General features: G+C 45.9%; 2 protein-coding genes across 17 annotated transcripts in view; one reads left to right on the forward strand and one right to left on the reverse strand.

Annotated features, from left to right (window-relative positions):
• The window catches only part of LOC308054028 (uncharacterized protein), a 70,206-nt gene extending 53,545 nt beyond the window's left edge, over positions 1–16,661 (forward strand). The window contains exons 3-5 of one of the 5 annotated variants that reach the window (XM_080366160.1): positions 74–186; positions 1,044–1,175; positions 6,413–16,661. In XM_080366160.1, coding sequence (XP_080222286.1) covers positions 74–186; positions 1,044–1,175; positions 6,413–6,508 — 341 coding nt within the window. In that variant the 3' untranslated portion in view covers positions 6,509–16,661. The other 4 variants (XR_013923910.1, XR_013923911.1, XR_013923912.1 and 1 more) reach the window with 4 other exon arrangements.
• The window catches only part of ARHGEF9 (Cdc42 guanine nucleotide exchange factor 9), a 236,819-nt gene continuing 219,388 nt past the window's right edge, over positions 3,642–21,072 (reverse strand). For 11 of the 12 annotated variants that reach the window (XM_080366128.1, XM_080366133.1, XM_080366136.1 and 8 more), the window contains 3 exons: positions 17,951–18,194; positions 17,175–17,243; positions 3,642–6,309 (listed from right to left, as the gene is read on the reverse strand). In XM_080366128.1, coding sequence (XP_080222254.1) covers positions 6,128–6,309; positions 17,175–17,243; positions 17,951–18,194 — 495 coding nt within the window. In that variant the 3' untranslated portion in view covers positions 3,642–6,127. The remainder of the gene's footprint in view (positions 6,310–17,174; positions 17,244–17,950; positions 18,195–21,072) is intronic. The other variant, XM_080366132.1, reaches the window with a different exon arrangement.

Raw genomic sequence — 21,072 nt, forward strand, 5'->3', positions numbered from 1 at the left:
TACAGTCGTTCATACAATGTTTCTGTCATGGCACAAACATACCGGCCTAAAAGCTTCACTCATTCTCTTACAGTTCCCAAGCAGAGCCAGGGCCTGACGCTGCCCATGGAGGCTGCCAGCTCTGCACGGCGTTCCCTTGTATTTTGCACAACGTGCCCTCAGCCACACAGCTTGGTAACTGCGCAGGTAGGAGAAGCAGCACAACAGACCATCAAAACAGGCAAAATCAATGTAGATCTTAAGTCACACCCTACAGATCATCATTCACTCAGGACTGAATTCTGTACTTCGGCCTGTATGTAATAAAAGCTTTGGTGCAAAGCGGTGGTGGACTGAGGCCTGTGTTAAAGTGAATTTCTGAATCGAGGTCTCGGAGATCAGCTGGCCACGTCTGTCCTGGTGTCTGTCCCCCTACTGCTAACTTGGAGGGTCAGTTTGGTCTGTTACCCGGAAATACAGCCCAACAAACCTAGCACACCGCAAGGCAAATTAATTTTAAGTGGGTTTCTTTGGGTTTGGTTTTGGTTTTTGGTTTATGCACCCAAAGTTCATAGTAGCTGGCTGAATGCTGGGTGGCTGGAGAAAGCTAAACCCAAACAAATACTGTCATTAAAAGAAATACGTAAGTAGACTATCGGCTACAGGCTGCAATGGCGTTCCTGGCCATGGAGTGCTCTGCTGTCTTGACTACTGCCAGGAAAGCAAGCAGGGGTGGGAGCGTGTTGCAGGGCCATGGCGGTCATTTATTGCTTCTGAGTAAGCTTTGGTGGTGCTTTTGCTCCCAGCACACATGCTGGGTGGTTGGGTTTCTTCCCCATCCCCGCTTTGTCAAGGCTTTTTTGGTACGTTACATAGAGATCTTGGGCAATGCACGCCGCTGTCCACCCCCTCCTTCCCCACAGCTCACATCTGCAAACTTGGAGGGGAGCGCAAAAATCTGGCAAACAACTTTTCTGGCCTGCAAAGGCAGCGGTGTGGGTAGGAGAGGTGTTCCTCAAGGTGGGGTTTTATATGTAACTGCATTTTGGGTCTGCTCTCCCTAGCAGCACGCTTTGGAAGCGGCGCTGTGCCAGTCCTCCCGAGCAACTTCAGCCATGCGCTACGAGAGAAACGGGATCGCTTGGACAGCTGAGCCCCAGCATGGCACCAACGACCTCTTCATCGCAAGCAATAATGTAAGCAAGAGAAAAAAGCTTGGTTTGGGGTATTGCTGAAGCAGTAGGCAAATGTGAAGCTGTGATGTTTGAGGACTGGGTGAGCCTGCTCCTGAACCTGCTCAAACTCTGGCCCCACAGAAGCCTTTGCGCTCACAGCTTTGCCTCTCTCCTGCCTCCCTCTCTTTCTCCCAGAGCAGAACCGCTTGGTTTTTGCATGTTGTATTCCCTTGTCTGAGTGGCTTCCCAACGTGTGTGGGCTGAAGATGCGGTCAGTCTGTGTGCCGGCAAACTGGCCATCGCTCACGATGCACAGGAGAGAGGGGAAAAAGCAGAAGTCAGTGTCGTTACTGAAAACGTAGCTCTTGGGCCACAACTATTTATAGCAACTTGGCACGTGTGCCTGTGTGTTTCTCCATGTGACAACAGGCATTGCTCCCAGCCACTACCAGGTCTGGACGCCATGGTGCGGTAACCCCCGTGTTCATGGTTAGAACTGTGGGTTATCTAGAAATACACGACTCAACTGTCTTACCTGTGAAATGCCACCAGGTTTCTGGAGAGAGCGCTTTGCCTTCCAAGGGTGTAAAGCAACCCGTTCCTTCTCCCTGTGGGCACTTGCTCCCTCTGCACCAAGGGAAAACGGGGGCAGGAACCTGCGCATCTCCTCGGGCTCAGCCCTCTGCAGCGGAGCAGCGTGCAGCCAGGCTCCCTCCCCTCAGAAACCCACCCCCTGCTCTACTTCCACATGCTCTGAAATGCTTCTTAGGTTGCTCACAACGTATTTGTGATGGGATGTCTGTTTGGAGAATTCGGCTGTCTTCAAGCCTGGGCTGGAGCTGAGCAAAGTTCAGTAACAGAAAGCATTTTAAAACCATGTTTCGCAGAAGACTCGATCCGAGCTCCATTTGGAGCAACCCCTGCCAGCACTTGCAAGGCGGTGTTTTGTCAGTGTGGAACCTCCAGCTACTCATTAATCACTTCACTCAGTTCAGATGGAGGACACAAAGCAAGGGGGAGGTGGGACATTTCCAGAACAAACCTACTTTTTGGTTACACACGAATGTCTTGGTGTCTGCTTTGCTGACAACTGGAGGCCCACCCCAGCGATTTGTGCTCGGCCTTTGGGAAAAGTGAGACCGCTCTGAGGAAAATGATTTAAAATGCCTTCAGATGCCTTTTCACTTCTTTTTATTTAATTCCATAAATATTTTCATAAGGCTCAGTGTCTTTACAACACTTTTTTTAAACACTTTTTTTTTTTTTTCGTTTTATACACACAACTTTGACACTTGTTTGACAGGGTCAAACAGTCCAATATAAACAAAATAATAAAACTGGCAAGTGCGGATCAGCTGGGTTACCAAAATCCTTTTTTTTTTTTTTTTCTTTTTTTTCTTTTTTTTTTCTCTTACTGTTAAAACCCCAAAAGCACTAAAATATCAGTATTTGGCTTCAAACTAGAATTTTAAAAACCTTTTTTTTTTTTTTTTTTTTTTTTTTTTTTAAATTCTCTGCTACAAGTCCCTGTCGTCATAGTGCCTTTAAACTCCTACAGACTCTTCTTTTCTTCTTAAGGAAAAATAAGCTTGGTGATGCCATGCAGAACTTACAATAGCTACTAAATATACATGTTCCCTGAAATGTAGCTGCAATGAAAAGATGACAGAGCATAAAGAGAACAAAACCAGAAACCCAAAGCACCACAGTGTACTATCAATAACATTGCAGTGAATGGCCAGTGACCATCCAGAAACTGAAACAAATTTCAAATATATTTCTCTATGTATTATTTTCTATTTACAACTGTTAGATGCACCTAGGTTGGTTCTTGTTTGATCGTTTTGGAGAGGGTGGGGAGGCGAAAGTCTTGAATTTAGATCCTCTGTTCTAGTGTCTAGGTCAAGGGGTAATGCATGTCATTTACCTAGGAAAGAGGGTATTTTTATTTTTTATATATATATATATAGATTCAGCCAGAGAAATACCGTAAACATGTAAGTTTGTTACAACTCTCTTGTTTCTGCATATGGAATGGTAAGTGGGTTCCTCCTGTCTGGCATTGAAATGAAAGTCTGTATCAGATGCTCAGTCAAAATCAACCCAATCGGATTGCATCTACGCTGCTTCCAGCGCTTTCAGACACAAGGCAGCCCAACCCTGCTCCCTATTGGGAAAGCCACAGTAGGTAGTAAAAGTGGGACCCAGTGCTGGTTCTTCTTTGTGACAATGCTCCATCTCTTGCAGCACCTTGGCAATTTATGGAGGGGAAGAGCTTTCTTGAATGCCATTGCCTGAGAGTCAAGCCCCTCTTCCCTCTGGAACAAACGCCTGCATCTGCTTTGCCTGCCGCTGGCTTCGGCAAGCACGAGCAATGCTAGTTTGTTTTGACTTTCCATTTAAGAAAGAAGCTGCGAGTCCAACAAGTGGCCTTGTCAGATCAAGCGAGTCTTGATTTATGATGCAAATAATGGTGTGGCGGTGGTGTTTCTTTTTTCCTAGTGCTGAATATTTAGGAAGCATCTTCTCATAAAAATTATGGATGTCTCATTCTCACTCTCTGAGGCACAAAACAGTAAATGAACAGGCTTAACTAATGTGCTTGTTACTTTTCCCCCCTAAGCAATTAAAAAGGCAAAGGAATAAGTGAAATTTTCATCATGCTGACAACAGTTTGTAATCTCTCTCTCTTTCTCTCTCTCTCTCTCTGCATCTCTCCAGCCATTCAGAAATAGTAAAACATTTCAGTTAACTTCTGAGAACCCATCTCATTCACTTCGTTAAATACCCATTCTGTTAAAGAAACAAAATAATATTTGCTACATATTCAATATTAGTATCTGACCATAAAAATGCAAAGATACGAAAGAGCAAAACAATCATTTCTGATATAAAACTAGGTTGCTTCCTATTTGGGATTCCCGGTGTTTTGCTGCTGCCTGTCACAGAGGGGCCACACTCTTTCTCTCCAAAAGACTAACCTGGCTTTGCTGTTTACTGATAGTTTCTACGTGACTAAAAAGTGGAACAGATTATTTTTGTACTTAAATAAAAAAATTTAGCTGCTGCCTTGTAATATGCCCTGAAATAAAACAAGCTCCATGGAAATAATGAAATCACACTCTCTGCTCTTCCCATTTGCTTATGTTTCTAAGGGGAGGAAAAAAATGTATCTCCACGCTAGCTGGCCTGAGGTGCTGATGTGGCGTATCAGATTCAGAAGAAAATGATAAATACCGTGATCAATCACATCATCCTACATTTTCAAAGGAGCTTGCAGAATAGCTCTGCAAAGTTTTTAAGTTCATCTTCTAAATCTGGTTAACAGTCTCATTTGCCCTAGGAAAAAAATATCATCCTAGTGCACAATGATTTGTTTTACAAGCTTAAACATAAGCTTTTGCACTTTAAAACAAACGTACTTAAGGCTGAAACTGTAGGAAGTGTCTTTGAAAACTGAGCTATGAATCTCCAGAGGGAGAAAAAGAGAGAGAAAGAGACCTGGAGAGTTTAGCTCATCACTCCAGAGCCCGCTGACGCTGGTACACCTCTGCTGAACCACTGATGCCGTTTAGATTAAACTGATCACTGACTTAGATTAGGTCATGTAATCATGCTCATATGGCTAAACTTCTCAGGTCACATCCACATCTTTCCTGAAAGGCAGCTGGCAGCTCCTCTGCAGCTTGGGTGCATTTACTATCAGGTAAATACCTCCAGTTAGTTAGGCAATGATCCTGCCCCTATCAGGCCGCTACCAGCAGCTCATGCTTTGCTTGGGAGGTCGGTGCCCAAGCGAAGCCAGGGATCTTATATGCAATAGGGTAGAGCAGGCAGTGAGTGCAGTCATGGTCCTCACATTTGGGATCACTGCTCCTGTAAATGGCAATTAGTGGTTCATTAACACAGTACTGTGCAGGCGTGAGTGTGGCCAACAGGATGGGACCTTAGTTCCTGAAGAAAGAAAACTGGCCATTTGTTGGAGCCTAATAGCCAATTTTCCTCTAGCTGGAATGGAGGGCATGAAGCCATCAGTTTTTAAGCTTTTATCTTTGCATGGAGAACAAAGATAGGAGTGGGGTTTTCAGAGTCGTGTCTCAGCTTAAAAAAAAAATAAACCAAAGATAACCCCACAGAAATAAAACTAAATGCAAAAGAAATAAAAGCCCCCGATATTCTTTTCTCAGTCTTACTCTGAGTGTGGACAAACCACACTCAACTGAGAAAAAGACAGTGCTTAAAAAAAAATGCAAAAACATTAACTGAGGAAAACCCATCTCTCTATTCCTAAATAGCCAAGACCCCTTCTGCTCGTTTTCACCTGCCCACAACAAAACAGTTAAAGCCAGAGAAATACTGCGCAGCAGAGCATGGTGCACAAGGGAGCACATCCAGACAGGCACGAGTCAGACCAGAGAATGCGGGACAGGAACAGGGACAGGGTCGATGCTCTTCATTGAAATGGTAACTCCAGGGACAGCCAAGGAAGGGACGGAGAGGGAGCAGAGCTCTCCCAGCGCTCCAAAAAACAAACCAACCCCCCATAAATAAAATCAAATAAAATATACACCAATGTAGTCCATGAGAAACTTCAATGACGAATTCACACAAGCAAGAAAGCATTCTGGGATGCCAATGACGACTTGAATGAAAATGAAGAAAGAAAAAAAAAAAGATGTCCAACCAATGGAATAAAATAAAATAGGTCACATGGTTAGAAATCATTGGTGCTTCCTAGTATCTAGTAGCAGATTGCTTCCCAAAAACAACAAAAAAAGTTTTTGGTCCTTCTATATATATACATATATGTATATATATTATTATTTTTAAAATGTGTGTATATATATATATGTATATATATTTAGTTGCAACAGTGCTTCTCCGAAAAAAGGTCCATCTATAAATATAATTTTATTTATTTTTATTTTTAAATTTTAGTTCTTTTAAGTTAAAATTCACCATCTCTCTAGGTATTATTTTTTGAATGGTGTTAACCTGCTGAAGTTTTGCCAGAATGGTGCCTGGCTGCGTCTGGGTTCGGTGAACTCGAAGACCTGGGACTGGGATATGCCATCTGTCACCATGTATTGTCCCTGATTTAATGGATCCTGGGGTGGTGGGTAGGCTGGAGGAACCGACTTGGAGTAGCTCACACCTGCATCGATGATTGGGGGGAAAAAGAAACAGATCAGTCAAAGTGCAATTGGGTCAATAGTCTTTCTTCGTCATGCTATCGCTTCTTATTACTTAATAACCAGGGTCCCCAAACAGCAGGGAGACGTGCTAGAGACGGCAGATCTATGGAGGAATGCAGCAGCTGCCTGAACTCTCAGCTCAGAGGCTCCCTGCACTAGACCATGAGTTGAAGATTTGGAAAAGATCCATTACTTTTGTATTGGCAGAGTTTTGCTCACCCTCATGGAAAAGTCCTGTGTGACCTAATGAGGCACAAACATGGCTGGGCCGTATGCAGTATCAGTCTGGTCAGACGAAGGCAGAAAATCGCATCATTCCACCCACTTGCAAATTTAAGACTTGCTGTTTCTGAGCTCATTTTCACCCTCCCTCCCAGCTAGGCCTGTAAAGTGGTTTTGCCCCAACATGCCCCAGTGACCAGCCCCAAGCAGCAAAAGCCCAAGGACTACTGGGCACCAGTCCCTGCGCCAGAATGGAGCACAACTGCTTTGGAGGAAGCGCTACGCAGCAGGGACCCGTGCCGCTTCAGCGCTATTCTGCTTATACAAAAGGCAACTCGTTACTTTCTTTAGGAAAGCTTGTAGGACTTTTCCATAGGGTTCGTTTAAAATTCACCAGTCTGGTTTCAGCCAAAAGTGGCTGCACGCAATGCAGAAAAGGCTGATTTTGCTCAATCCAAACTGGTAGCAATGGATGGACTGGCAAGGCTACACTTTCAGGTTCCAGATGTGTAACTCCCACATACAAGAGTCACAGCTCCCGTGCAGGAAGAGGCTGAGGGGATGCTGCCCTTACAGCTTTCCCACGGGAAGGGGAAGCTTCAGCAAGCTGGGACCTACGCAACCTGTTGTAAAGGCCAGTGTAGAAAGGGTGGCTCTGGGTGAGTGGCAGTGGAGCAGAAGGGATGCATGTCACCACCAAAGTGTAGGCTACAGGGAAGAGCAATGTAGCTACTTCTGTATTTCCTTCCCCGCCACATCACGGGTGAGGGATAACCCTCCTTCAGCCTCAGGGCAGCGTGATCGGCTGGAAACCACAACTCCAGAGAAGGGCAGGAAGGAGAGAGGAGCGGGGCTCTGAAGCAGGTTGCTGTAAGCTCTGGCCATCTCTGGATCCCCTCTGCTGCATGCAGAACTGCTCTTCCTTCTGCGGGGAGGGCAGCCCCGGCCGTGTGACGGGTGGCAGGCTTCGCAAAGGCCATCTGGAGGCCATTGCCTCCCCTGGTTTTAACCGCAGAGGTGAGGTGACTCTACCCAAGCAGATCAGTGTCCTCATCTGGAAAGCGGGATGGCATCACCCACCTACCTCACACGAGGGTTGTGAAGCTAAATTAATTAATGTTTGTAAAACACTTTGAGATCCTCGGCTGGGAAGGTGCTAGAGAAGGCAAAATACGGTGATTAGCACCCAGGTACCACAGCAACGTGTGTCAAAGAAATGTGACTCTTTGCATTCAGTTAGCGGTTCCTACCCACACACAAACACATGCTTTGCGGGTCCAGCGCTGGCTGGCCCGGGCACAGGAAGGCTGCACGCAGTCGGGTACTTACAGACAAAGGAAAAAGCCTCACACAGTGCACTCACGGAGCTCATCAGACAACTTCTATATGTTGCTGCATTACAATTCAGGACCTCTTTTAGATACAAAGCTAGAGCGTTAGGGAAGAGAATCAATTCACTTCCCCTTGCTATAGAATGTAGCAGTCAAGGGCTGTTAACAATCCTCAAAAAGTTCAGACCAAATGGAGGTATCACCTTGACTATGTCCAACCGATTTCTCCTTTACAGCTCTCTGTCCACTGTAGGGAGTTACCAAGATCCTTCCTTACGGTGGACAAAAACTGCTCCGTGATTCATACTTCAATAAATGCATCACAGTTGATATTTCAAACTTATTTGAAAGGAACAACCTGGAGATGTTCTGCATTTGTACCTGCACGCTGGAATAGAGTTACTCAGCAACAAGTTCCCTCCTCTGTCTTTCCCAGGTCGCCCCTCCCACAGAAGGCCTGCAGAGCTGTCCTGGGGTCACACCAGAGACAACTTCTGTACCATCCTTGCTGGCGGGCCCAGCCACTGATTTGAATTTACCATGCTACATGGCTTAAGCCAATGACATCCCATAAGGACGGGGCTCAGGACGGGCTTGAGTTCATCCCTGCCCTGCCTCTTCATCCCTTCTACCCCTACCCTGCTCCCAAGTTGCCTTGCTGAAGGCAGGTCTGTGTGTGGGTGGTGTAACCAACTGCAGAGTCTGCTCTGGAGAGCAAACGCTAGCCCTGAACCCATACAAGGGGTACACATCCTGCTGGAGGCCACCAGCCTTTAGTGCCTTGGCCACTTTTCCCAGCAGAGACTGGTGAGGAATTTTAGGACCTGTGGGAAGGTTAGGATCTGGTACAGGTCCCTTGCATGGCTAGAGTTAGGAAATATATCTTCTTCTGTCTGGTAAGCGGTTTGGATCTTCAACTGACCCAAAAGACCAGCAATGACTTAAAGGCAAGTAGTCCTTGTGCTGCCAAGATCACTGACAATGTTACAACACCAAAGAGCTGTGGATCTAAAGCTGCTACTAAGGGATGTAGAGCAATTGTTTCTAGCTTTGGAGGACCTCAAACCCACCTGGCTTTGATGACTTTGATGACTTGGCAAAATGTCTTTTGCATCCTGTGGCTACAGAGTAGCAGTCAGCCTTGTGATGCAGCCCTGCCTTGCTGAGCTGGGCTGAGCTCTTTATTGCCTCTAAGCCAATTTGTGGAGGGTGAACTAATGTATTTTAATGATGATACAGAAATGCTAAGAAATCTCCTGGATCAGCAAAATGTTATGCACTTGGAAGGACAGTCTGGCTGAAGCCCACTGACACTGATGGAGTTACACTGCAAAGAACGTAATCCATAGTCTGTCTTCTCCGAAAGAGAAAAAGGCAGACTCCCCTGGCCAGATCGCTAGCAAACCCCATTCAGTTCCTTCCCAAAATAGCCTTTTCGGCCCAAGCTCCTGAAACATGTCTGTCCTTGCCTGAAACATACCCATGCACACACTGCTACTTCCCTCAGTAAAGAAGCTCAGACCCACATCCTCAGAGCTGTGTATGGGGCCGTGCTTGCACCTAGGCTGTTGGCATTAACATCTAAGCTGGATGTACCTCAAAAGCTCCTGGCTGGTTCTACTTGAATAAGCAGCTGAGGGTTTGCATATTTATCATATTTATCAAATGGCCTCCGTGGCCTAAATGTTCAGCGCTGCAGATCTCAATGGCATGCATAATTACCGTGTGTCTGTGGGCATGCAAATAAAAACATTTGTGCTCTGGCAAGGCAGGCTGGTAATCCCATAAGAATACATTTTCTTGTGAAACTGTGATACAGCACTTTGCAACAGCTTAAGGTGCCCCAAGAATGGCTTGCTTTGTGGGGGGATGGACGGACGGGGATGGACATGCCCACGTTCTCGACAGAGTGGGACACAGGGATTTGGGGGGGGGGGGTGAGGGAGCAGTATTCACCTAGGCTGCTCATCTTCAAATCCTGAGAAAGAGCAATTCTGGGAAAAAGTACGGCAGGTTGGTATTTTTCTATTCTGAAGTGGTTTGTTCCCTCACCAGAACTTGGGACCATTGTGCAAAATTGTCTCTTGGGGGATTTTTTTTTATATGCAAAGCCATAACTCCACTGCAATTCAACAGAAAGAAATGAGCAAAGCTCTTTTCCAATGCAATTTTGGGCTGCTTGGCGAACAGAATTCAAAGTGCAACGGGAAAGAATCGATAAGTACAGATTTCTAGACACAGCTGCTGCGCTGCCTGTCCAAGGCGTAAGAAAGCAGCTACACACCAATGACCAGACTTGGAGCTCCTTCTGCTGGTTCATGCATAATTCTGCACTGTAACAGAACATAAAGGCTGCAGCTGCACAGCAAGATTGTTCAGCAGGGTGGGGTTGTGGAAATCTGTTCAGAATGAGAAAAAGAAAACCCCAGGGTTTATAATTTGGCTAGACAAAACTGGTAAAGAGAGATGCTGTGCAGTTGAAACCATGTCTTTTTTTAGTACCAGGCAACGTCACTTAGAATCTTTCGAATTTCTCAGCTCACAAGAAAACAAAAAGATTTTAAACCGTCTCTTTGTCCCCTTCTTTTTGTCAAAGTGTCTCTTCTATTTGAGCTTACAACACGACCTCAGTAGCACCTGGAGATTTAGGAGCATGCTATTAACTTACAGGCAATCCACATGGACACGTGCAGACAGACGCGGTTAGAATACAGCAGGACAGCTACATGAACACCGCACCTCTCCAGAGTGAGTACGAACGCACACAGAATACACGCAGCTTTGCCTATATATAACCATGGAAGCTTGCCTTACCAGCTGTTTATTCCATCCTCCGCCTTTAAGGTTTTAGCTTTGATCACGAGCTATTTCATAGCTACCTAGCTCTCTAGGTATCATGCTGTTAGTGAGCCAGAGTTGAGTGGGAGACAATAAAATATCAACACCTACTTCTCTACCGGCCGAGTGGAGGCTGCTGGTAGAAGAGGGAGCAGCGCTGCGCTAAGGAACCTTCCATCTCCCTGCTCTCAACAGCAGCGGAGCCAACTTGCATCTTCCAGGAGCCATGCTCAAAAACCCCATAAATTCAGTTTCCTCCTGAGTATTTTGTAACCCGTACACAACATGGGGTAGCCAGGAACATACCTCAGGAACACTAATTGTTGTACGGTTAATTACTCCTGCAATAGCGACAAGTTTAAGTTAAAGAAATAAGCAGTAATGGCTGAATGGGTACGACTCTTTGCCCTTCTTCAGCACATTTCAACAGAGGATCTCAAAGCACTTCACTATTCACTTGCTTGCTGCCACAGTTGGAGTTGGTGAACTACGCCGTGCCTGCTGCTCATTCTGCCCCGACTGCAGGCCTAGTTGTTACGGCGAGAGCTGTGGGTGGCAGCTGTGCAAAGGGGATGCCTGCCTCCGAAGGCAGCCCTCAGCAGCTGCCGGCGTCACGGGGTTACACTTCCACGCTGAACTGCCCGACTCAAATTTTGTCATACTCACCCAGCTCAAGAGGAATTTAAGTGGTGCATTAGCCACGGCTCTTTACACAGCCAGGGATTTTACTCAGCAGCCTGGCAGAGGTAGATATTACCAGGGATGGTACCGGTGAGGAGAACATGCCTTGGCTCCCTTTCCTAACCACTAGCCTAACTGCCCTGGTTTGGAGGAGGAGGGAGGGAAAAGAGCTAACTGTAGCTTGAGAAACGCAGCAGAGGAAAAGAGTCATCTGGTGTCCTGGCTGTTCCACAGCCAACCACAGCATCTACAAATACTGAGGTAACCTGACCTTGCCGAATGTATTTATCAAGTCTGTTGCTGCAACCTGATGCCATTAGACTAGACATTAAGATAATGATTCCTCCTGTGATAAGCAAAAGCTAAGTGAGGTAAGATGGAATAAATGATGCTAGGGCCTTATTAATCAAAGCCAGGTGAAACCTAATTTATCCCATCTTGTACTTATATAGTCTCCATCTCCTCCAGCACTCTGTAAACTGATAGCAAAGATCACTCTGTCTGTTTCATTGATAGGAAGAGATCAGTTCATCCATCCCTGCCCTAAAGTGCAGCCTCTTCTGGGTAGCAACACTGCCCCTTACCTAAAACACCCCACCAAACCGACCCCCCTTGGCTCTTCAAATGAGGGCCGACGGAAAACCCAAGAGGCCTGTTTTGCATCTCACCAAAAGACTCCCCTGGAGAAGCACGTGCCCAGGGCCGAGTCACCGGTACCATCCTTAGCAGCCTCCCAGCCAGGAATTAATTCAGGCCTTGCCTCAGTTTGCACATCTGACCAGCTCTCAGGTGATACTGTCCGACTCCAGCTGGGTCACCAGTGCCTTGCAGGAGAAGCCGTCTCTCTACCCTGCCACCAGACCAGTGCTGCGGACCCCAAGCATGAAGCGCTCGGGTGAGCTTCAGGCAGGCGCTGCGTAACGCCTGCCTGTCGGAGGCTTTGGGTAGGGTCTGGTTTTTACAAGCAATGGGATAAGCTCTGCGATTTCTCTGAACCTGTGGGGAAATACTACCGAGAACACGATTAGCTCCGTTCTTTCACCTTCACTGTGGGAAGCTCTGTGAAAAAAGGGAAGTGACCTTGATTATCTGAAAATGCAAATGCCCTGCTTTGTTTTAAAGTGATTAGTCTATGTGTTGCTCAGTGTCTTCCAGTCCCCCCGAGGCTATGCCTACATGTGTGAATAGGATGGGAAAACCTGTCAGGGCCACGTCAATCTTGTTAGCGAGGAAGATGCAATAAAATAGGCTTAAACATTCAGGAGAGCCACAGGAGGTACCTACAGGCTCCGTTACCTGTAAGACCCAGGCGAAGGCAGCGCAGGCACGCTAACGCGCAGTCACCTCGCTTGCTGTGCAGCCTGGCTGGGGCAGCGCACAAGTGTGAGAAGTCAGAAAAAAGCTGTTGGGTGTTTGGGTCAGGGTTTTTATGGCATAGTTCGCTGTGAGCTCAAGTGATCAGAAAGGAAGAAATTAGCAGGAAAATTCAGTGATTCAGAGGGTGTTTTACTGCGGGCCAGAGCGGTTCATGCTGGTAGATGATTTAACCTCCGCTGGGTTTGCATAGCTGAGTATTTACGGGTGGATTTCACGACAGCATCCTTCTAATCTCAGGGCTAGGGGCGATGGTGATTGAATATACATTTTTCTCCTTCCGCAAGTCCCAGACCAGCAGGCTAAAGGCCCGCCAGGGCAGAGGGTATCTGCTTCGGTGAAGCCGTGGCACAGTGCAGATGAGAATACACAGGACAGGCATGAAGGAGCTGGCTCACAGCCTGGGTCTGACAAGCTATCCTGGGGTGGGAAACCCTCCCACCTAGCACTAAGGTGACTTTAAATTTGAATAGATGTTTCATTTTCCAAAATGAAACGATCAGGGGAAATGGTGCTTTAAGAACGGGGTCTCCTTCCCAGGCACTGCAGCTCTAATCCCTGACAGCTCTGGCTTCCAGGACCATGAGCAAAAATCCCTTACGTGTGCACGCTGTCCTGCACGGGGACATATGTGGACACAGCTGGGGATCAGAAAAGTAACCGAATGTTTCTGAAAGCTGCAAACACTAATCGTTGAGGGGGAGATTAAAAGTGGCCAGCAGAACAAAAGCACTGATGGATAGGGGCAGTGAAGGAGGCTTAGAAATGGAGAATGTACCCTGATAATCCTGGGTCTACGTTAAGGATGGACTGGAGATCCACAAGGGATCCAGTTTCAAGGGAACTTTAGCCTTGGTTCCACTGCTTTAGTCAATAACGAGCACAACTCTGCAAGCGCAATTTGATGCTCTTTGATGCTCTCTTAAAGCGGCAGTGTCAGTGCAGCAGCGAAGGGCTCAGTGTACCTGGGCTTCTCTGCAGGAAAGGCGCACGCTTGCCTGCAGCTTCACCAGGGCTGTGGGGTTTTTTGTTGTTTTTGTAAGTCAAGACAAATACTTTTCTCTGTTTCTTTACTATTTCTAGGAGACACCACACTGAATTCTGTTCCCAGTTACCACACCGACATTGAAAAAAGCTAACGGGCAGTAACCAAGAGGCAAAATCTTAAACAGTCAATGCAAAAAGAAAACAACGACAACAAACAGCCCTTTTCCCTGTCTGTAGGTAAGGTGCAGAGCCAACACTACACATTTACTTTCTGTCTAATGGACTTGAAGAACGCCAAAAATTGTTTTAATGCTGTCTTAAAGGCACCTGACCTAATATCATTATGTTTTGCCCAATCTAATAAGTAGTGGAAAACCTGGTATATTGCTGAAATCTGACCTCGCACATCATTAAATCGATTTGGAAGGAAGCCTGGCACCGCACGCACATTTCTGTGCAGGCATGAGTGTTAGGAGGGGGTTGCTTCCAGAGGGGGCTGACGTGTGCCCCACACAGGACCCTCACCGGGGAGCACAAACTTCTCAAAACACCAAGAGTTGCTTTCTCTCCTAATCACCTGCATTAAGCGCATTAGGTTAGAAAGCAGAGTTTTAAGTTTTCTTCTCCTGCTGTCAGCTGATCTCTCGGCACCCCTCCCTCCCTCAACGCACAGCACTGGAGTGTAAAACGCTCCTTTTCAAATGCACACCCGCCAGCTCCAGAGCAATGCTTCTGGGAGGTGTGGTACCACAGTGCATGAAATAAGCTGCAGTTTATACTATTTGAAAAATGTTTTTCTGCTTCACCTCTAACAAAGTTGATTGCATTTTCCGTTTCACCTCCTTCATGGCTCTTCTCTCTTCCTTAAGTATTCTGTGACAGGGAAATTACCATGGTCTCCCATTTAAGAGGTGGAGGGAACAACTGAGATAATCTAGAAACAAGTCTGTAATAGGCACCCACTGACACGAGAGCAGGGCTCCCCACACGGTCAGGTCGAGCTGCTGAGCCGTCAAGCCCTGCTGTAGCTGTGGAGACCTGGCCCGCACAGTCTGTAAATTTAAATGAATAGCTCAGCTGAACGGAGCGGAAGCATTCCTGCTCCTAAAGGGCTTCACTGCTTTTCAGGTATAACCGATGCTCCAAAACCAACTTAAAGCCTCTTCCGATACTGCTACCGCATTGTGGGAGGCTGCACAGGGAGGCCAAAGGCAGCGCACGGTGCCTGCAGGCAGCAACCCCCTGACATGGGCACAGGCTGCCGGGTCCCGGCCCGAGGGCTGCACCTCAGCCTCAGCTACACAGCCCCCAGTGCCTGGCAAGGTCTTTGGCAAAAAAAAATGTTGCTGATATATGCAAGATGCATATGGCAAGATTCAAAATATCAGTCACTAAAAGCCAACTCTCAGGAAGTTCCTCCTCCCTCCGTCTTCTGAGCAATGCCACCAGCTGCCTGCTCCTGCAGCCTCATGTCTCTCTGTGGGTATCCGGCACAAGACAAACCACAGAGTAAGAAAACTAAGAGTTTTCAGCAAAATATCCGGTTCTGGTACTTGATTTAATTAATCTGAGACTGGGATACGATTACCACAATGCAGGACAAAAGAAATAGAGCTACTAATTTAATGACCCTATTTGTCATTTTTCAGATTTCACATCTTAAGTAAAACAGCCAGGCTTCGCTTCACTTGGTGCTTGGGGTCCGGGTGAGTTTGTCTGACTCAGGGACTTCATCTCACAAAAAGAACTGCCAGTGTTACAGCATAAACTTGTTCTTCATAAAAGAAATGCTGACTGGTGTTATAGGAGCTAATTAATTGTATAGCCAGAGAAGTCTAAGACAATAGCCCCTCCTTCTTCATCTCAGAGACAAAGAGAGAGAAAGAGAAAGAGAGAAAACAAGAGAGCAATTGCTGTGTAAGAAATAAGTATGGTTAGGCACATTATATTTGTCAGGATGCAATCAGTGATTTAAGTGGGAATACTGGCAGGCATGCTCAGGCACCTTTCAACTGTGTGACTTAATGACCGAATAGTGCAATTATTAATTAATTATATAAAGATATAATTAACTGAACAGCAAATAATAATTTAAACTGTTTATGTCACGGCCATCATGCAAGTCAGATTCTCTGATTTTCCAGTTGCCATCATCTCTGTGGATGCTTCCGTGCTGAGGGACAAGCATGCAAGTGGTGAGGGGCCAATCCGCAAAACCAAGCTCATGGCAGCGCCCGCCACTGCCTGAAGTCGCCTACGTTGTGCAAGATACGCATCCCTGGGCCCGTTTTGGGGGCTGTGCATCCTTTAAGCTTAGAAAATCTGGCCAGGAGAGTTTTCAGAGAACATCTTAGAAGACAACATAGGAAGTTAGTAGAGAGGAGAAGACTAATGACAATGGAGAGACACAGCATACCAAGGAGTTTACAGTTGGCCTAGCAAACCACTACCGCACCAGCAAAGCCAGTAGACAACAAACAGGTGAGGCAAAAGCAAAGAGCTCCTTCAACTTTTGCAAAAAAACCAACCCAGTGCCTGTACAGAATGGGACGAACCTGCCTGGAACTGACCACAGCCAAGACGTGACGAATTCTCTCAAAACCCATTTATAGGCCTAGTTCTGCCATGGTTCTTTGGTAACGATTGGGTATGTCAATGACTTTGTGAAGCTTTGGAAACCTGGGAAAATAACCTCTCTGACCTTCCCTCTGTATTTAGGATTTCAAAACCTGTAGCTGCAAGTTACTGCGAGTGAGATTTAATGCTGGCTGCTTCGCCAGCTGAGGCGCCATGTAATACCCAGCATGGCATTTACTGGGTGGCTGTAGCCTGCCTGGGTGGGGAAATGGATCTGACATTAAAGAGATATAATGTCTTTACCAAGATACTTTATTTCCTAGAGCTGTTGCTACTGTGCTGTCCTTAAAAAGTTATAGGTAGCCCTAGGAAACATGAGTGTCCCCTTTCCAAAAGCAGGAGAGGGGTAGATGGCTCACCACCTCCGGCATTTTAGCCATCTTTCTTTCTTTGCTAATGGGAGATTTTGGGAATTAGCAGAACCCCTACACATCTCCGCACTCACTCCCATTTCAGCCTGAGATAAAACAACTGAGATAGATTTCTGCCCCCAGGGACAGCTTCTGGACACCAGACTGGAGACACGAGATCAAATTCATCTCTGGTGAAATTCCGCTGGCTTCAACCACGTCAGACCAGAGATTAATTTGGCCCACAGATACAATAAGAAAGGATACAAAGCACAAACGGTATTTTATAAAAAAAGAGAAAGGGGAGGGGGAAATTCAAGGGGGATGCTGGATCCTAATCCAGCAGGATTCAGCCCAGCCCACTCCACCCTCACATCACCAGGCACAGTGCATGTTGCCGGTTACCTTTTTGCTTACTGACTTTCTTTACTGTCATTGCCGCTTGCCGCTTTTGATTTTCAGAAATTTCAAAGCCTGAAAAAGGGAACACGGCAAACACAATTCAGAAGATTGCTTACAAAGCCTCTTTTCCTTTTAGGGAGGGGGAAATGTTCTGCACTGTTTGGCACCTAGGTGGTGAAGCATCGCCCAGTGAGATGGGTGTACGGGCAGGTATTTTACTGAAAAGCAAATCTTCCTTGAAAGGACAGCCCTCTTTATAATCTCACTTGTGCAGGGGCTGTACGAAGAGTAAGATTAGACCTATTATTATTTATACAGTATCATATATATGCCCAGTGCTTCACAGCTGAGCAACACAAACTGAGCCTGAATCGACATTGGTTACAGTCAATTTATGGGCTGATGCCGAGGGAAGCGCGTGGCTGGTAAGTCATGGACTTTGCCCCGCTCCCACCCTGCATGGGACAGGCCTGACCAGCGTAGAAATGATGCAGCCAGGAGACTCTGAAGTCAGATGGCCAAAGACTTCTTTCTCCTGCAACACCCACAGAGGTCCAGGCTTGAAACTACGGGCAGTATTTGTTTATTGAGGGCCAAAAATGACAGTAACTGAATTGGAAAGACACCTATTTATGGCTATGAGAGCAACCAAGGACATGCGAACAAGGCTGAACTGTAATTCTACTTCAAAAAAAAAAAAAAAGTGGGCTTCTCCAACAGTTGGGGCTAAATTAAGCATTACCAACAATCTCCTTTCAGATTAATTTCATATTCCTCACCTATCTTTTCATCTTCTTTTACCATCTTCCTTTCTTCTCTGAAAGCTCTAAGCCATCGTAACTTCTCCTCCAGTTTCTTGGCAAAGAATAAGTGCATCTCCTCAGTCTCCTTGTTATGAAGTTTGAAGGCATTCTTCATGCTGACATTGAAGTCATCATCTCTCCCATCTTCTATATCCACCACTTCATATTTATCCATGTCTATGCGACCTTTGTAATAAAGAATATCTCTTCGTATCAGATCCTATGGAGAGAAAAGGGAGAGATGGGTTGATTGTAAGATACTCACAAAGCCTGAACTCGGCAGGGCATTCATGTGAGGGCTGGAGAAAAGAAAGAAGGACTGGTGCAACGTGGTCAGATTCTTGAAGCCTCATCTGCTGTGAATCCATTTCTTGCTGGCTAAACAAACAGGGTAGATCATACACATCAAAGGGCAAAATACAGAACCTCATGCTGCAAAATTTTGTTGGCAGGCATGAAGAAATGCCTTTGAGTAGGTAACACACTTCCACCATTTTCCATGCTGGGAGTTTTGTTCCACAGGACGAGAAACCAGAGCAGGCAGGCCCCTGGCCCGGTGGGGTTCCTGTGCTGTGAAGGAGGCCACGTAGAAGCACGAACCCTGACAGACCGGCTCAGGCGTGTCTGGCGGTGCAGGCCGGGTAGCCCGTGTCTCTGCTTCCCAAACAGTCTCAGTCAGGGCAGACAGGTCTCTGCCCCTTCTCCTTGGAACCCATTTCCCATTCTTACACAACTCACCAATGGGAATCACCCCGACTCTCAGCTCGAAGAACTCCTCACCTATTCCTGTCCCATTACGCCCTGGATTTAACCTCTTGGTCCAGCTTCATTTTTTTTTTTTCCTCCTTGATGTTTATAACCTTTACAATCAAACCCGTTCATCCTCATCTCCTTTCTAAGTTGATTGTTCCTGCCCTTCTTTTTTAGCAGCAGCTCATTTCTCTACATCGGGAAGGAAAAAGTAAAATAGTCTTTCATTATAAATTTTTCAGAACTCCTATGAGAGCACGCGCAGCTCCGTGGCTGTTTGACATGCTCAGCGCAGCCTCCGCCCCGTGCCGGCCGCAGCCACACAGCGGTGCCGTCTGTTGGCTGCCACGAGCCCCCTGCCAAACCACCAAAGGCGCGTGCTCACGGCAGCTGGGAGACAGCAGCAGGTGGAGGTGGCACTAAAAAAAAGCATTTTGAGATCTACTGTGTCAGTTGCTCAATCAAATTGTGGATGCTGCTAAACTGTAGTAAAAACCAGACATTTTCCTGTTTTCCTCCTTACCTTCTTCATATTTATTTTGACTCTGCCCACCAAATTTTGTACTGCCTTTCCTATAACTATTCCTGATTTATACTGGTGTAAGAGGAGCATTGGCCCCATGTCTCTACATCTTTATAGGATCAGATAACAAAAAAGGATAATCAAAAACCAGAATGTTAATTATATAGTCACGACCATTTAAGGTGATTCAAGTTTTAAGGTGCATATATTAAAAAAGACAAATTCAGCAAAACACAATCAAGATTTCCTTTCTCTACCCACTCTCAAAAGCCAATAATTAGGTGTATTAAATTAAATTAACTCAAATACTTTTTGATTTTTGAGAGTGCCCTGAAGATAAATGCTGTATCAAAGGACTCGTTTAAGAGGAAAAATAAAATCAATGTACAGCATTTATTTACTCACGTAAGCTATAGCAGAGAGGTTTTATAAAGATAAGCAGTAGGTATTATTTTAAACAAATCAGTGATCCTGGGAAATAAATTGTACATCATAGGTTTTTTTAGCAAACTTGCTCATGGATCTGCCAGACGTTATTAACTACCATGAGAAAGGGCACGGTCCCAAAGCTCGTAGCCTTTAAAACCTGGCTCCTTCCTCTGGAATGCTCAGGCTGGGGGGGAGGAATTCCATTAACAAATGTATTGTACAAATATCTTCCTCGAGTATGCAGGCTTTGAGTAGTGATGCTGTCCAAAACGTAAGAAAAGGATATTTCAGGCTGAATATGCAATAGAAAATCTTTCCTGTTTTGTACGAACTTGGAAAATCACTTCTTTCCTCTCCCTCGGCGCCCAGCGAAGCACTGAGAAAAGGCTGTAAGCATCACACTAAACTTGTTCAATTAAATCAATACTGTGCACTGTGTTTGAATTTGAGTCTTGGACTACTTCTTAGAAACAGCATTTCTCTTCACCATACTCTCAAAAAACCTTGATAACAAACCTCACAGTAAAAAAGATGTGCTCCTTAAATTACTGATGCCAGCAACCATTCTTCTGCCCACTGCTGATGAAAACTTCCCAAACACAACACCGAACAGACTGTGCTTGTGCGTAAGATGGGTAAAGTGGGACCAAATGTACTTTTCTATACAATATTCATGATTATCTAGAGATTTGTTCATATAAGCTGTTACAAGAACAATCACAATCCTCCTTCTCACCTGGTTCTGAAAATACAAGGCTCTGTGCGTTAGCTTTTTTCTTACACGCACTACATATATTTTTTCCCCTCTTATCTCTCCGATTTTGATTTAGAAAATAGTATAAGCTATTTTTAATAGCTAATGCTAAGTGAATGTTTTAACAGCTTTGTGCTGTCCTATTTCCAGAGGACAATGCATCAGGTCTGGACATGTCTGACTAAACTGCTCCACACGCTTCCCCTCCAAGGCTGCACAGCGCAGGAGCAATCGCTGCCTCCTGCGAGGCTTCTGCAGTGCATTTAGAGGCTCCTGTGTTTTGCAGGTATTGCTGAGTATTGGATGTCAAGATAACGGTGTTGCCTAGGAGTTACTGAAGGAGCAATGAGGAGAGAATGGAATCACTCAAGTGCTTTTGGAAGTAAAATGGCCCCACAGAATATTATTGTTGGTGAGAACGCAATAGCAGGAGAGAACAAGTGCAGGTATCGAGATCGCACAAAACACAGGAAGAGGAAAGGCTGTGGTTTTGTCCTTGAGCACTGAGCAAGCACATGGGCGAATTACAGGAAGACAATAAGCACGAAGCTCCTGCCTGCCACTTTCACTTTCATTTTGAGAAGAAACTTCAATAACAAATCTAAAAGAAATGAATCACCTTTGCTCCCATTGCCTCCCCAG

This window comes from Falco punctatus (assembly GCF_963210335.1).
Source record: "Falco punctatus genome assembly, chromosome: 15".
In the NCBI taxonomy this organism is placed as follows: Eukaryota; Metazoa; Chordata; class Aves; order Falconiformes; family Falconidae; genus Falco; species Falco punctatus.